The 14,656-nt window shown below is 43.3% G+C and overlaps 2 protein-coding genes across 7 annotated transcripts in view; one reads left to right on the top strand and one right to left on the bottom strand.

The window, feature by feature from the left end:
- The window catches only part of OSBPL11 (oxysterol binding protein like 11), a 44,413-nt gene extending 39,368 nt beyond the window's left edge, over positions 1-5,045 (top strand). For all 3 annotated transcript variants that reach the window (XM_083738895.1, XM_083738896.1, XM_083738897.1), the window contains exons 11-13: positions 1,311-1,493; positions 1,987-2,140; positions 3,265-5,045. In XM_083738895.1, the coding sequence (XP_083595021.1) occupies positions 1,311-1,493; positions 1,987-2,140; positions 3,265-3,342 (415 nt within the window). In that variant the 3' untranslated portion in view covers positions 3,343-5,045. The remainder of the gene's footprint in view (positions 1-1,310; positions 1,494-1,986; positions 2,141-3,264) is intronic.
- The window catches only part of LOC310846539 (TGF-beta receptor type-2-like), a 41,358-nt gene continuing 28,777 nt past the window's right edge, over positions 2,076-14,656 (bottom strand). Inside the window, exons 4-9 of one of the 4 annotated variants that reach the window (XR_014565388.1) lie at positions 11,641-12,452; positions 10,336-10,477; positions 8,627-8,754; positions 6,470-6,646; positions 5,558-5,989; positions 2,076-2,213 (exon numbers count right to left, since the gene is read on the bottom strand). Coding sequence is in view for 3 of the 4 variants with exons in the window: in XM_083743274.1 (XP_083599400.1) it covers positions 5,930-5,989; positions 6,470-6,646; positions 8,627-8,754; positions 10,336-10,477; positions 11,641-12,452 (1,319 nt within the window). In the remaining variant the exon portion in view is untranslated. Of the gene's footprint in view, positions 2,214-4,008; positions 6,647-8,626; positions 8,755-10,335; positions 10,478-11,640; positions 12,453-14,656 lie in introns of those variants that run through there. The other 3 variants (XM_083743275.1, XM_083743274.1, XM_083743276.1) reach the window with 3 other exon arrangements.

Here is a 14,656-nt window from a genome sequence, read left to right as displayed (position 1 = left end):
CCTGGCAGGGAAGTAGTGGGAAATAATAGCAGAATTTTATGTATTGTGTTGTGCTATTGAAATTGTGCTTCCTAATTTTATGCTTCTATATCAAGTGCCTTGGGAGAGCATTTGCCTTGAAAGATGGCCAATAACTATTTCCATTAAATCAAATACATCAAAGCACTTGTCTGTCATTTCAATTTCCAATGGGACTTTGGATAAGTGTTTGTATGAGCTTTTTGTAGTCATAAGTACAAGAGAGAAAATGCTGTCATAGTGACTCTGCTGCTAGTTGATATTGTAATGAAAATAATGTTACTATAGATTTTTCAGAGAACTTTACTATTAAATACTTTTTATTGAGCGGAACTGTATTGTGCACAGCTGAATTGCTGAGGCAAAAGTTGGCTTCCATAGTACAATTCGCATTTGCTTAGGTTTAAAATAATGCTAGGGAAACATCTGGTTTCAGGGAGTTTTAACATAGAATATAATATCTAGACACTATTTCATATTTAGTATTGGTCGGTATTGGTATTTTTAACAGGATGTTGGGAAAACTGCATATTTCTCTGTAATCCAAAATCTGCAATACTTCTCTGTAATCAGCATGTTAAGGTAGCAGTGGCCAACCAATGGCCTTTCAAGAGGTTGTTGGACTGCGGCTCCCCTTATGCCTGACCATTGGCCATGCTGGTTGGGACTGATGGGAGTTGGAGTCCAGCAACGTCCAGAGGGCTACAGGGTAGCCACCCTTGATGCAGAGGAACGTTTATCCAGTCTAATGTATTCCTATCTTAGAAAGCTTAGAGGAGACCACCAGAAACCCATCTAGCATTGAATTGTAATCAAAATGCTCCTTTTTTGATACGCTAGATTTCACAAATTTGGTGAAGTTCCCATTAAACTTTGTCGTTCAGTATTAATTGGCAAGCCACATATTTAAAAGTTGATCTCGATCTCTCTCTCTCAACCCTCCATGGCATGAAATTCTTGAGCTGCCATCAACAGAAAACAATGATTTTTAAAGAAGTAAAATGCAAGAGATGAGTGCAAAAATAATTAGTGGGCTCCTAAGTTTACTATTTTGTTTCTTGTTTGAAAACTGTTTTGAACTAGCTGCACAGTTAAACATTAGAAATGTAGCTTTTTAAAACACATTTGCAAAGAAGATGACGAGCACTCAAATCTTGCTGTACTAGAATTTGCATGTATTCCTCTGTTTCTAAAAATAAATAACACGATGTGAGCTGTAACCCTACATGAATACAGAGCGTGGGCTAATCCAGCTATTGTCACATTTTACTTTTTGAATGCTGTTTTTTTAGGGTTACTGGTGAGGTGAAACAGAACGCTACCAACACTGTTGTCTGTAGAGTGCAAGGGGAATGGAATAGCATCCTTGAATTCACCTACAGCAATGGAGAGACAAAATGCATGGACTTGACAAAGCTGTCTGTCACAAGAAAACGAGTCCGACCCATTGAGAAACAAGGGGCATTTGAGTCCAGGTAAGAGAAGTTCTTTTACGTTTTCACATTTAACACTTACTGGGTACACTTAGATGCCTGCATTTCTTTTTCATTCATATTTGAGGGAGCCAAAGTGGTTTTTTGTTTTTTTTAAATGTGTTAGGAAAACCAAAATGAGCATAGGAGGCTCTCTCAAAAAATGGCCCAGAGAATTAGAGGTTCTTCATAGAATGGTTTGGCACTTTCGTTAAATGTGGCTGCACTGAGGTTCTCCACTGCTGCCATGCATTTTTATTCTTCAGTTGGGTAACAGCTACATTCTATATTGCACTGCAAATTCCTCATAATTTTTTCTGGAGAGAAAGCACTTCCAGGATACGGTGGCAGTTCCTTCTTGCCTTTCAGTTCACCTTATTCTTAATCTGAGAGGAGCCAAGATTATAGCTGTGAATTCTGCTCATGTGCTGCAAGTTTTGACAACATGCTGACCTGCTAAGAGAGCTTGAAGTCAGCTGTACCTTTTTAAATTCAGGAAGCTGTGGCAACATGTGACAGAGTCTCTGAGGGACGGGGACATTGATAAGGCGACAGAGCATAAGAAAGCACTTGAGGAACGGCAGAGAAATGAAGAACGACTCCGGGCTGAGACAGGAGAACCGTGGCAAACTAAGTACTTCGTCAAAGATGTAAGTACCTCAACACAAGTTAAATATTTAAAATGCCAACCTTCCAGCATGTCATAGGGGCTACTGCTTGCCTCTGTAAATATAAAAAATATTTCTCTTCTTAGTTCTTTGCATTTTTTTTTAAAAAGCTCACATATATACAGAAGATAGTTGAATATAAATAGCCTCTGCTGCAACATTTTTCTTGCCACTTTATTTTATAGATTAATGTCTTCACTTCAGTTTCTCTACATGCTCAATGTATATGCTTCTTTTTGGAACTGAACTGTAGTTTTGGCTTCATATTAATAAGTCACATTTGCAACAATCCTGTCTTGTAGGTTAGCATTATTATCCTTATCTTGCAAGCATAAGATATTGTGACTTGTCTGAGTCTGTGGCTGAGATTTGTACTAGGAAGTACCGAACTAGAGATCTCCTATTAGCCGCTATGGTGAAGAATCTCTAGCGCCTAGGGAGGAAGTCCAAAATTAGGCTTTCTTCTCTTGTAAGGGCCAGACTATGCACTGACTCAGTTCATCTGTAGTTCAGCGTTGGAGCATCTGACTTGTATGCAGAAGGGCCTAAATTCAATCCTTGGCTTCTCCAAGTAGGACTGGGAATGTTCTTATCTGAAACCTTGCAGAGCCACTGCCACACAATGTGGGCAATATTGAGCTAGATGGATTAATGGTCTGGCATAGTGTAAGGCAGCTTCCTATAAGAACGTAAAAAGAGCCCGTCTACTCCTTCCTGTTCTCACAGTAGCCAATCAGATGCCAGGGTGAGAACAATGGTCACCTGTGTCCCTAGATGTATTAGAAAGCTCTGGTTTTCTGGTAAGGGAGTTATAGTGAGCCTCAGGCATATATAGTCCCCTTCCAACTCTCCAGTTTTGTACCTGTAAATTCAGCTTCTGATTTGAAGTTTGTAGGTTTCCTGAAGGTATCCAAACTCAGGCAACTGTGGATTGTTTAAACTGTGGATAGTGAGAAGGATCAAATTGTGGTTTCAGATATTATGGTTATGGTCAGTCTCTGGGCAGTAGTGCACTACTCAGTTCTTAGGACAATTAGCATTCGCCATTGAATTTACATGAATAATTTTCCTGAACTGAGTAATCTTGTTCTTTGTTTGAATTTCAGGGAGAGGGCTGGGTTTATTATAACCCTCTTTGGAAAAGAATGCCTGCCGTACAAAATCAACCAGCAGACACAAACTAGATGACATTTCTTCAAAATTATTCTTCTTTTTTGTTCTAATCCCTACAACTTCCAAAATGCTGTGTCTCACTAACAGTCCTTTGGGATTTTTATACAATTGCACAAAATTAAGTAAGCATAATGGAATAAACTACTAGGGCACTTTAAAGTTGCAGAAAATCAAAAGATAGCGAGAGAGAACCTTGCCAGGTATGTCTTCTCCCCCCCACTTCAAAAAATTTTTTATATGGCACTGAAGATTTTATCTGAACTGTGTATTGTATTCTTTCTAAGCACACCTACTGCAAAAGCTGCCTAAGATATTTTATATATATATATAAAATCTTCTAGAAACAGTAGCATTCAGAGCTGCTATGCTGTTCTGCCCAGGTGGAATTGCTTCTGGAGTAATAGCTGAACAGTTCTTCCCAATCTGTGCTCCATTTTCCACCTGTTTCTGAACTACTCAGTGCCCATATAGAGAAACACCTTTTGCTGCTCTGAATTATTATTCCTGCTGAAAACCTTGAAGAGGAAGCTCTTCAAGTTGACCTTGGAATCAGTGTTATTGAACTGTCTGGATCAGGACTTGACACTTCTTTTTTTAATTATTCTTCGGAGGCAAAGTGTGCATGGCTGTGGAAGAATGAGGGAGTCACGTAAACCACACCTTTTTTAAAAAAAAACAACACACACACCCCACAACATTCTAAAGTAGATTAGAATTGTAACTATGGGGTGTTTCCTATATGTGAAAGAGTTGTGGAGAGAAAGGTGGGAGCAGTAAAATTCAGAACAATTTTGAGCTCTAGAATTTCCCTTAACCTCCCGCCAGCTTCACTTCCTTAGCAAACTGCTGTAAATACCCTGAAGATGTTCTGTCTCTTTGAAGAGACTGAAGCTCAGACTTGACTGATGTGTCCTTTTTAAAATATATCTATATAGATATATACTTCAGTTCATTGCCCCCCCTCACTGTTCTCCATGGATCATCTCTGAGACAGAGTCAGTGTTACAGGTTGCCCAGGCAAGTGATTTGATTAGTCTTCTGTGTAAGTTCCGAGTCAGACATCTTTGTGTGCCCGCTGAGTACAAAGACCGTCACTTTGGTTTTTCTACAACACCTGAGAAGGCTTGTTTTTTTGCTATGGGACTACATACAAAACCAGTTGCAATCTGATACCGGAAAACCATGTTCAGGTAAAAACGTCCATTGTTTTTTATGATACCAATATTTTATGGAAGTCTAAGAATTGCTGGCAATTAAGAATAGTACTGATTTATGGCTTTCATTCTTGTTATTACAAGCTACCTTAATTTTTCTAAGAGTGGTGCCTTACTCTGTTTCTTCTGATGTAGTCTTCCAATCAGTGTATATACCATTATCTGTCATCTTCTGGTTTGTGTCAACAGTGGGGCCTCTCCCTGCCATCATGAAAACCTTCATACTCTGTGTGTGCTGGTCAAGTGTGTTTAGTTTTTTCTTCCATATTAAGGGAAAAGGTTATCCGAATGCACCCGAGAGTGGTTAAGTAATCACCCTCATTTTCCACAAAGTCTGAAAAGTGTTTGGGGGAATTTGGGGGGGAGGGTTATGCACATGTGTTAAGATTCCCTTGTACTTTTTTTTTTGCTGTGAAATGCACTGAAATCTTAATGCGACTAGTGTACTATTCCATGTGTGAGAAAATGGGGAGGGAAGGAAATAAAGCTACCAAACGGAACTGTTTGTTTGTTTTTTGTCTGTGTTCATATCATTGTGGTGCTCAGTGCTGACAGCATATTCAGCTTCAAATTGTGGAATAGGATTTTCCAGTTCAGAATTTGTGGGCTTTTAAGAATATCTCTACTCTCTCTCTCTCTCTCTCTCTCTCTCTCTCTCTCTCTCTCTCTCCTGTCTCACACTGCTCTGGTCTGTTCAAACACGCAGATGACCCAAATGCCACTTCTGAAGCATCCAGATTTCTCTTCATAGAGAGCTTGCACAGCTTTTGCGAATAAGATGAGATGGTGCTTTGGCATTGTAGGCAAGCTGTATGCTTCCATGAACTTGCTGTATAGTTTTCGTGGAAAGCAGCCCATTCAAAATAACAAAAGAAATAGAAATCTGCCAGTAGTTGCTACAGAATGCCAGGTTTCCACACAAGCCAGTGTCTTTCACTGTGAAACATAAATATATATAGTTCAAGTATCTCCTGTTGGTTTCAATAGAACTTAAGTTCCCCAGTATGCTTACAGTTGCAATCTTAGTCCAGAATCCAGAGAGCCCCATGCCTGTGCAGAGATCCTCCTCATCCAGTAGCCAACGCCTTGTCTTGTCCAAAGAGAGCAGTGACTGTCACAAGTGGCTTTTCAGGTGGCGTGCGGTACTCCTGTGGAAAGGGTGGGATGCTGAAAAGCCCTGGCTCTTACTCGGAAGCCCACATTGCGTTTGTTTGGCGTTCTAATTTAATAGATGTTCTATTGAAGTGAAAGAACAGCTTAAAGACCAAATAAGCTGGTTAGACAAAATGTGGGTTTTGGCTGAGATGACAATAGTGGAAATTAGGAAGGAAAGTTTGCAGAAAGAGTTAGGCGTCAAACCTTAACTTTAGGAATAAACATGGTATCAATATTGGGTTTCTTCAAAGTCTGAGAGATGTAACAAATTTTTCAAAACTTTGGAAGCCTGTGTTAATAGAAAAAAATATTTATTTTTTCAAAAAAGCAAGCGAATGGAGTTCTTCTCTGATTAACACCTAATGGTTCTAGCAATTTCTTGTGTGATCTAATAACAGGCTGGGGTCAATACTCTGCCTTACCCCTCATAAAGAATGAACATTGCGTGGGTTTTTTAAAAAATGCCTATTAATTGTGAATCTTTTTAAAAATAAAGAATTTTTTGTGTTATACATTTAAAATAAGTATAAAATGATTTATATTGTGTGCTGAACATAATACAATGACTGCCTTTTTGCCTAGTAAATCAAAAGGGCTTGTAAATACGTTTTATTCATTCAGAGAACTAAATGGGGTTTGGGGGAGGTATTTTTTTTTCTGAGTGGCATGTCCATTGGTGCTTCTGTCCAGCTTTTATTTCTTCCTCCAGTCATTGGATATTCCTGTCACTCCCTTGATTCTCATCTATTGGGCAACCCATTTTGCTTGCCTCATCACCAAGGCTGCTGCCATGGCTACTGCTGCTGCTGTTGTTGTTGTTGAGGATGTCATCACAGTCCGTCTGCACCATCAGGTTGAACCGCTCTGCCACGCAGTGAGCTGTGAGTCTGGCTTCAGGATCATGGTCCCAGCATTCTGTGATGGTGTCACACAGCAAATGCATTCCCTGAAATTAAGAAGGAAGCTGGGAAGTTAGCAATCTCAAATCTAGGGGGAACGAAACGAACAGGGCATCGAAATAAGGACATGCGTTGTATTTCTGATACTTTCCTCCGTGCTCTTCCTTCTGCTTCACTGCAATTATTGCCCACTTTTGAAGTAAAAAGAAGAGCAATCAGTGTGCATTACTGGCTCAGTAACATGATTTTTGACCTTGTGTGTGCTTTCCTTTTCCCTCTTTAAGGGGCACTGTATTCCATTCACCTCCCAAAAAATAAACTCTGCTTGATGTTATTACACACATAAATATATTGATGATTACTGGGAAAGCTGCAATAAATATTGATTTCTTTCAGGCACATATTGGTGATTAGTGAAGACGCTTCCTCCGCAGCCAGTATGGGAAGCCAGTCAAACAGATGAAGCAGATGATCTGCTTTACTAGCCCAATAGAGCTGACCAGGCAGGGGAAACAGAAGGTTGTGTCCTGCCTCATTTGTCCAGTTAGCTTATGTGCAATTACTGCCGGAGCCAGCGCCATCTTTGCTGGGGCAACTAAAAATTGACTGGAAGGGTCTTGGGCAGTGTTATAATGGAAAGTGGGGGGGGGACCCATCTCTCAGGACAACGCCTTAAGAGGAGAAGAGAACTGTTCATGAGAAGACTGTGACTATATGAGGCCATTTTTGTCCGCCAAGCACACTTCACTTTGTTTAATACAAAGTTATTGATTTCTGCTTTTAGCTTTTATTTTTTCCTCTTCAAATTGCAAAAAAACTAAGGTAAGAAAATGTACAAGGCAGCATACGGTAGCAGTTCACAGCTTGCGCTCTTTGATACTGCGTGCATTTGCAGCGGTGCTTGTACAAAACGTAAAAATTAATTCTTCTGAGACTGTAATCATAGGTACTTTGAGAGTGCCACCAAACAGAATCAGTATTAGTTATGAGTAAACATACAGAGGGCAACTCTCTGCATTTCAGAAATATTCCAAATATAAAATTGTACTGTGCCAAGTTAGGGTGCATTTTATGTTAAAACATGTTAGGTTTGATAAGAAAGTACCGTATTTTTCGCCCTATAGGATGCAATTTTCCCCCTCCAAAAATGAAGGGGAAATGTGTGTGCGTCCTATGGGACGAATGCAGGCTTTCACTGAAGCCTGGAGAGCGAGAGGCGTCGGTGCGCACCGACCCCTCTTGCTCTCCAGGCTTCAGGAAGCTATCCGCAAGCCTTGCGAGCCCGGCGGGAGTTCCCGCGGGTGCGCAAGGCTTGGGGCGGCAGCCAGAAGCACGGGGCGCGCTGCGGAACATGCCCCGTGCTTCGGGCAGATGTCCGCAAGCCTTGCGCGCCCGGGGGGAGTTCCCGCGGGCTTGCAAGGCTTGCGGGCAGCAGCATGTTCTGTGGGCTGGGGTCGGGGGAAGCTTGGGCTTCCTCCGCCCCAGCCCCATGGCTGGGGGGGGGGGAGAAAATAAATTTTAAAAATTCATTTCCTCCCCCCCCCCCAAAAAAAAACGAGGTGCGTCCTATGGGCCAGTACGTCCTATAGGGCGAAAAATACGGTAAGTATGTTAATTTCAATTTCCCCCAAAGTCTCCATTTTGCCTCAGAAACCTGGGGGGGGGCAGTGTTTTGGGGGGCAGGGGAGGGGGCTTCAAGTTTTCTGGAAATGTTGTTTGTGTAGCCACACACTTCTAGGTCTGCTGCTCAGAAATATTTATTGAAAGCATTTTTGCCCTGCTCTTCAGAGGAAGGGCTTCCAGAGATCAATAACATGAGATCAATAACAAATAAGACTGCCCCTGCCCTCAGGCTTATGATCTAAAAAGAAAAGAAACCAAAACGGATGAGGAGGAAAGAAGAAAACAAACTCGGGCACCAGTTCTCAGTTACAAGCTTGAATGGAAACAGTTCAAGAAGAGGAGTAGGCAAAAGAAGGTGGTCTCGTGGCAAAGCCATAAATTTTACCTTCTTTTTTTGTACTTGCCTGATGCACCAGCCAATTGCCAGGTATCTCTGGACGCCCTCGACCATGCAATACAACATCTCTCATAACCTCCATGCAGGGTTGCTCCCGGACCTTTGATCCAAATGGTAGCTCATAGTTCTTCACCTCTGCAAGGAAGCAGTGTTGATGTTAGTTAGATGTGCGTGCAATTTAGATACACATTGACTATGTACTTGTCAGGGCAGTGCTGTGGTGCCACCGAGAACATTCACCAGGAAACGGATAATAAAACTACCTCTAGTGGCGGCTTGCAGCTGTACCTGGTGAAGAACTGTTCATTGATAACAAAGCTTGGCAGCCAGGTTGTGAACAGGGGACACTTTTAAATTCAGGCAGCACGTTTAAAGATTTGTCGAAATGCCATGTATGTTTCAGAAAAGAAGCTTGCTTCATTTAGTATAGGCAGCACGGTATTGGCTGGTTGATGCCCACAGTTTGTTTTAAAACCTGTAAACTGTTTAAAGTAGTAGCAGCTACAGCCCAACCAGGTTGTGTATGAGATGTGGAGATGCAGAGGGATGTGTGTGTGGATGTACAGCAGGTACTTCCTTAATGGACCACATTGTAGGACACAGCAGAGGCCGCTAAGTATTTGTTGCTTGTTGTAGTGGTTAGGGTGGTGGACCTGGGAGACCAGGAGTTCAGTCCCTACTCAAGCATGAAGCTCACAGGGTGACCTTGGGCCAGTCACTGCCTCTCAGCCTAACCTGAGCTTAGTTTTGAGGATAAAAGTGGAAAGGGGGAAAACTTTGCATGCCACCTTGAGTTCCTTGGAGCAAAGGTGGGATATAAATGTAATGACAGATAAATGAACCCGAATCCATATTGCACCAGTGCTGTATAGCTCCCCATCCCCACCATCCTGTTAACACATTTGCCCATAGGTTTCACATACACTGCCCTTGTAGACTGTTCCACATCCTAGCGTCTGGACTTGCATCTCATGAGAATTAGCATCAGCACAAGCCCAAATCACTTTGAATTAGCGGGACAGGTTAGCATTGCTGCTACCAGTTCAAAGCCTGATTGTGTAGCGGGAAATGCTAAAGCAATAAATTAATCCCCGTTAATGAATTTCTGTTACTGCTGATGAAACGTGGGTTCCTTTAGTGGCCAAACGCTTCCTTCAATCTTCTTGGTATTTTCTTTCATTTTAGCAGGCTCTTAGTGACGCCTCTTTTAACATAATAAAATGGTACAATCATTTCCTAGTGGAGAGGCAATACAATCTCCGCTGTGGAGCCACACAAATCCCCATGCAATTGAGACAGGTCATTTGCCCATCTATCCTTGGATTATTTGCCTTGGCTATGGGCAGTGTGGCTTTTTGAGTCCTGAGGCCAGGAGCCTTTCCCGGCCTTGCTACCTGAGACCCATTTTTGCAAGAGATGCCCTCCTTCCATCTGAGAAATGCGTTCTTCTGCTAAGGCAGGAGTGGCTAACCTGTGGCCCTCCAGATGTTTGCTGAACTACAGCTTTCATTAGCCTCCACCTACATGACTGGCAGTCAGAGATATTGGGAGTTTTAGTTCATCAGCATCTAGGGTGGAATGGCAATAGGTTAGCTTCTCTGCACTAAGGTTTGCTCCCACCTCCCTCTGGCATGTTGGAACAGCCATGTTTGTTTTGCCCAGTGGACCTGTAAAGTGGGGCTTGCAAGACAGAAGACTCTGCTGGTATAGACTTACCTCCTATGGCGTCACACCTGGAGGCAATCTCCCATAAAACCAGAGCCATGGAATAAACATCCATTTGTTTGAAGGACTCCAGATCTTCGAGATTCACTCGAGATTCCAAAACTTCAGGAGCCATATATCTGGCAGTGCCCACCTGGCCATAAATTGAGTAGATGTTAGAAGGGGTGGAGGAGAGAAGCTGTGGTGATTCCAAGTTAAAAGGAGGCTGCAATGCAGAAGATCTGCGATACAGACTGGACCTTTTGTGCTCCAGAGTTGCTCCACCCCTTTATCTCTAGTTTTTTGTCCAAGTATAGGGTAGCCAGGAAAGTGACCGTAAAATCTTCTCTAAACTTACCAGCCCTTACTGGGATGGGAACCAAGGCCCAAATTAGATGTGACAATAATTGAGAGCTTCTTTCCTGGGTTTTCTGTTTGTTTCATTCAAACCAAAAGGTGCTGTGGGCAGCTGTGAGTTTGAATGGAGGAAAGTACCACTCTACTGTCCAGTGGGCAGCTTTCTGCTCAAATCACTCCTCTCCCTGCTGCTTCTCCACCATGAGGGGAAAGACATTGAGTATTGCAGTGGTGTTAGATTTTGAATGCAAAAAGAGCTTGGGAAGATCTAGTAGCCCCGGCCTTTGATTACAAACTAGCTGCCATAAACAAGATAACCTCTAGAACCCGGAACACAGTAGCTATTTGTCATTCAGCAACAAAGGTGATTCCAAGCCAATTGTGTACCAACAAGCAGGGCGCTCTCTTAAATCATAGTTGCATGTTTGTATATGGAACATGCTGAATGCCTGCAGCAAATTCCATAGCAGCGTTGCCTTTTCAGAGCTTTTTCATACTGCCTGCTGTCTGCTATTGTGGGTTATATTTGCCATTCTGAAGGACCCCCTTCACACATAGAAGGGCCCTCCATCCATGGAAAGGGCAGCAGGCAGCACTTCTGGACCCACCCCCAAGATTTACATGCTGAACAGGCTGTCCAGGGGAAGCTTATGAGCGTCATGCTCTACAGATGCAGTAGGCTTTCATGTGACCTGGATCCCCATTCACGCAGGGTTCTAGATCACATGGAAAACCTATATAGGCAGGCTTCCACTATGCAAATGTCCATGCTCAACACATGGAAGCTGGGATTGGTAAATCAAATGATGTTTTGGGGTGGGGCCAGTGGCACAGCCCCCACTGCCCCTTGCACAGTGCGCAGAACTCTTTGCATGGCTAGCGCATGAAAGAAGCTAAGATCTTTCTACTTTCCATCAAGCAGAATGGATTGCTCTGCTGGTTTCATTCTACAGCACTCACCTGTCCGCTGTTTGCAAAATCTTCCACACTTAAGGCTGGATCCAGCCTCAGAGCAATCCCAAAATCACAGAGCACACATTCCTGTTCGTTCTTAATGAGGATGTTGGTGCTTTTGATGTCCCGGTGGGCGATGGGGATCTTTGGACTGCCACAAGCAGTGTAGTCGCTGTGCAAGTGAGCCACACCACTCACTAGAGAGCCAGCCATCTTCTGCAAGTCCCTCCAGCTCAGAACATTCCTGGACAAATAATCCTTGAGGTTTCCCTGGCTGTGGTAGGCCGTGATGAGCCAGTATTCTTTCTGGAGTCCAGAGTGCCTCTCCTCTGCCGTGAGGAACTGAAGGATACTGTCATGCTTGAGGTTGGCATCGCTGAAGATCTGGCTTTCGTTTTTCCAGGAAGCATAGTCCTCGCAGGGGAAAATCTTCACTGCCACCGTCTCGTACTGTCCCGAAGAGGCATGCTTCAGCTTTGCTCTCCAGACTTCTGCAAACTGCCCTTTCCCGACTCGCTCATCTAGCTCGATAGGCAACAGTTCCGTGTTGTGGTTGATGTTGTTGGCGCAGGCTGTGCTCAGGGCGACGCGGTGGTCGATCTTGACAGATAGTATCTCGTCATAGCTGGTGGCTCTGCTGGGTTCAGGCAGTGGGCGGTGCTGGACTTGTTTCTGGGGCCATTCCTTGGCTCTCCTCCTCTGCCTGTGGGTTCGGCAGAGATAGAAGGTCACCGTTATCATGATGGCAACCAGCAGTGGGGGCAACAGGCTGATGGCTGCCACGGGAATTATTTCTTTGCTTTGTAGCATGGAGTATCCTATGGCGAAAGGAAAGCGAAAAATAATATACAGCAAGAACATCTCCGCACAGGCCAGTTAGTCAACATGAACAGCTTTTCTTAGCGAAGAATGAACTTGTGGGGAAGAATCACAGCTCAATCCCCAACTTCTCCAGTTAGAGCTGGAAATGTTCCCTGTCTAGAAACCCTGGAGAGATGCTGCCACTCAGTGCAGACAATAGCTAGATGGACCAATGGTCTGACTCAGAATAAGGCAGCTTCCTGTGTACCTTCTCCTGTATCCTAGGGCTCAGCATTTCAAGTGCTCACATTTTCTACCATGGGTTTGCTTGGTTGTCTGTTTTCTTTAATATATACAGTGGTACCTCGGGTTACATAAGCTTCAGGTTACATACGCTTAGGTTACAGACTCCGCTAACCCAGAAATATTACCTCGGGTTAAGAACTTTGCTTCAGGATGAGAACAGAAATCGTGCGGCGGCAGCAGGTGGTCCCATTAGCTAAAGTGGTGCTTCAGGTTAAGAACAGTTTCAGGTTAAGAACGGACCTCCAGAACGAATTAAGTATGTAACCAGAGGTACCACTGTAGTGCGATTTTGGAAAAAATAGCCATGCAGTCGTAACACGTGGCAAATGTTAATTTATTATTTGTTTATTATTACATGTATATCCCACCTTTCCTCCTAGGGGCTCAAGATGGTGTATCAGGTCCCCCTCTGCTTTTCATTTTATTCTCAGCAACTATCGGCAGAGCTGCAGCCACTCAAAGATTCCAACCAAGTCAGCCGCAGTCATCTGTATCGCGGCACTTTACCATGCATTTAGGAAACAGGCAAATTTCCCCCACATTTTACAATTTGGTGAGTTAGTTGTTTTGTTCTCAGACATAGTCTGGAGATCTGATCTGGAAAGAAGCCCCAACTCACTGGGTAAAGCACATGACGGAGACTTTTGAGATGTGCTGTTAATTAGTATATATGTACTGTAGATCTGACGGCGGTATAAGCAGCTTCATATGCACTCAAGATGACAGAGCCAAATCTTGCCGACTAAAAGGAATAGTCTTTACAAAAACTCAGCTCTTAGATCATAAACCCAAGAGACCAAGGGTGGAAAATGCTGGTAACTCCTTTGCTCTAGGTCTTTTGAAAATATAAATGGCCCTGCTATCAATGATCAGATTAAGCTAAGGAAGGAATGCTAAATAACAGCAGTCCATCCAGCGGCAATGTGGGAGCGTGGTCCAGAGGTTCTGACTCCCCCAAGACTCCTTCCACACCCTCCCCACACCCTTTTAACTCACAGATTTTTTTATTTTATCATGGGGCAGCTAGGTGCAGTGCTGCTGAGACCTCTTAATTTCCCAGAGGCACCTAAATAGGTAAATCTCTGTAGGGGGGAAAACAGAAAGCACCCAGTGGTGGGTGCTGTTAATGCACTCATAAGAAGCACAAAATGCATCACTGTGAAAGGAGCCTGCTGGGTGGAGCTGCCACAGATGCTCCCTCTCCTCCCCAGCCACACTCAGCAAGTAAGAACCTGTTTCACACTGCAGCCAAGTGGCCCTGGAAGTGCAGCTCTGGTCAGGAAAGAGACCAAGACTGGGCACCACTATCTTTCCTTGTGAAGTGAAGATTACGGAGCAGATTGATTGCTATTAGGCCAGGTCTGTAAGAGCTGGATTATAACCATGCTGAATGCTTGCAGAACAGGCTGGCTAATCTTTGTGGAAAAGATCCTGTTCTGCAGTTCCTAGTGGCTGAAATCACTACTAGGATGGGGGTGTTTGTAAACCGCACTTGCAACTATAGCACCTTTACAATACTTGCACCTCTGATTCGCAGATGCTGCAGACTGTTGCAGGAGCCTCTTTGCTGCCACCTGCTGGTTGTAATGTGAACCTGCTGCTGCCCCATTAGCTGGGAGTATTTGCAATGAAACAAGCTTTACTGCTGAGTTTACATTGCAACGTTTCTGCATGCTGAGATCCACCTAAGGGATACTAACTGACTGCATCCTTGAATAAACCGTAAGTAAGGTCCATGTATGTGCACTTGTACACATGCTTAAAGGTGTTGTTTTTTAAAAAAAATGAAATTCATAAAAGAAAGCATACAAACGAACACAATGAACTAAAATGGGAACAGTTCATTCAGATAGCTAGTAAAAATGGAAACTATTTTAAGTTTGCAAAAAATAAAGCTACCATTGATGCTAAAGGT

The sequence above is a fragment of the Podarcis gaigeae genome (assembly GCF_964106915.1).
Source record: "Podarcis gaigeae genome assembly, chromosome: 1".
Lineage (NCBI taxonomy): Eukaryota > Metazoa > Chordata > Lepidosauria > Squamata > Lacertidae > Podarcis > Podarcis gaigeae.
Note: the sequence above shows the minus strand (reverse complement) of the source record. Positions and strands in the feature narration are given on the sequence as shown.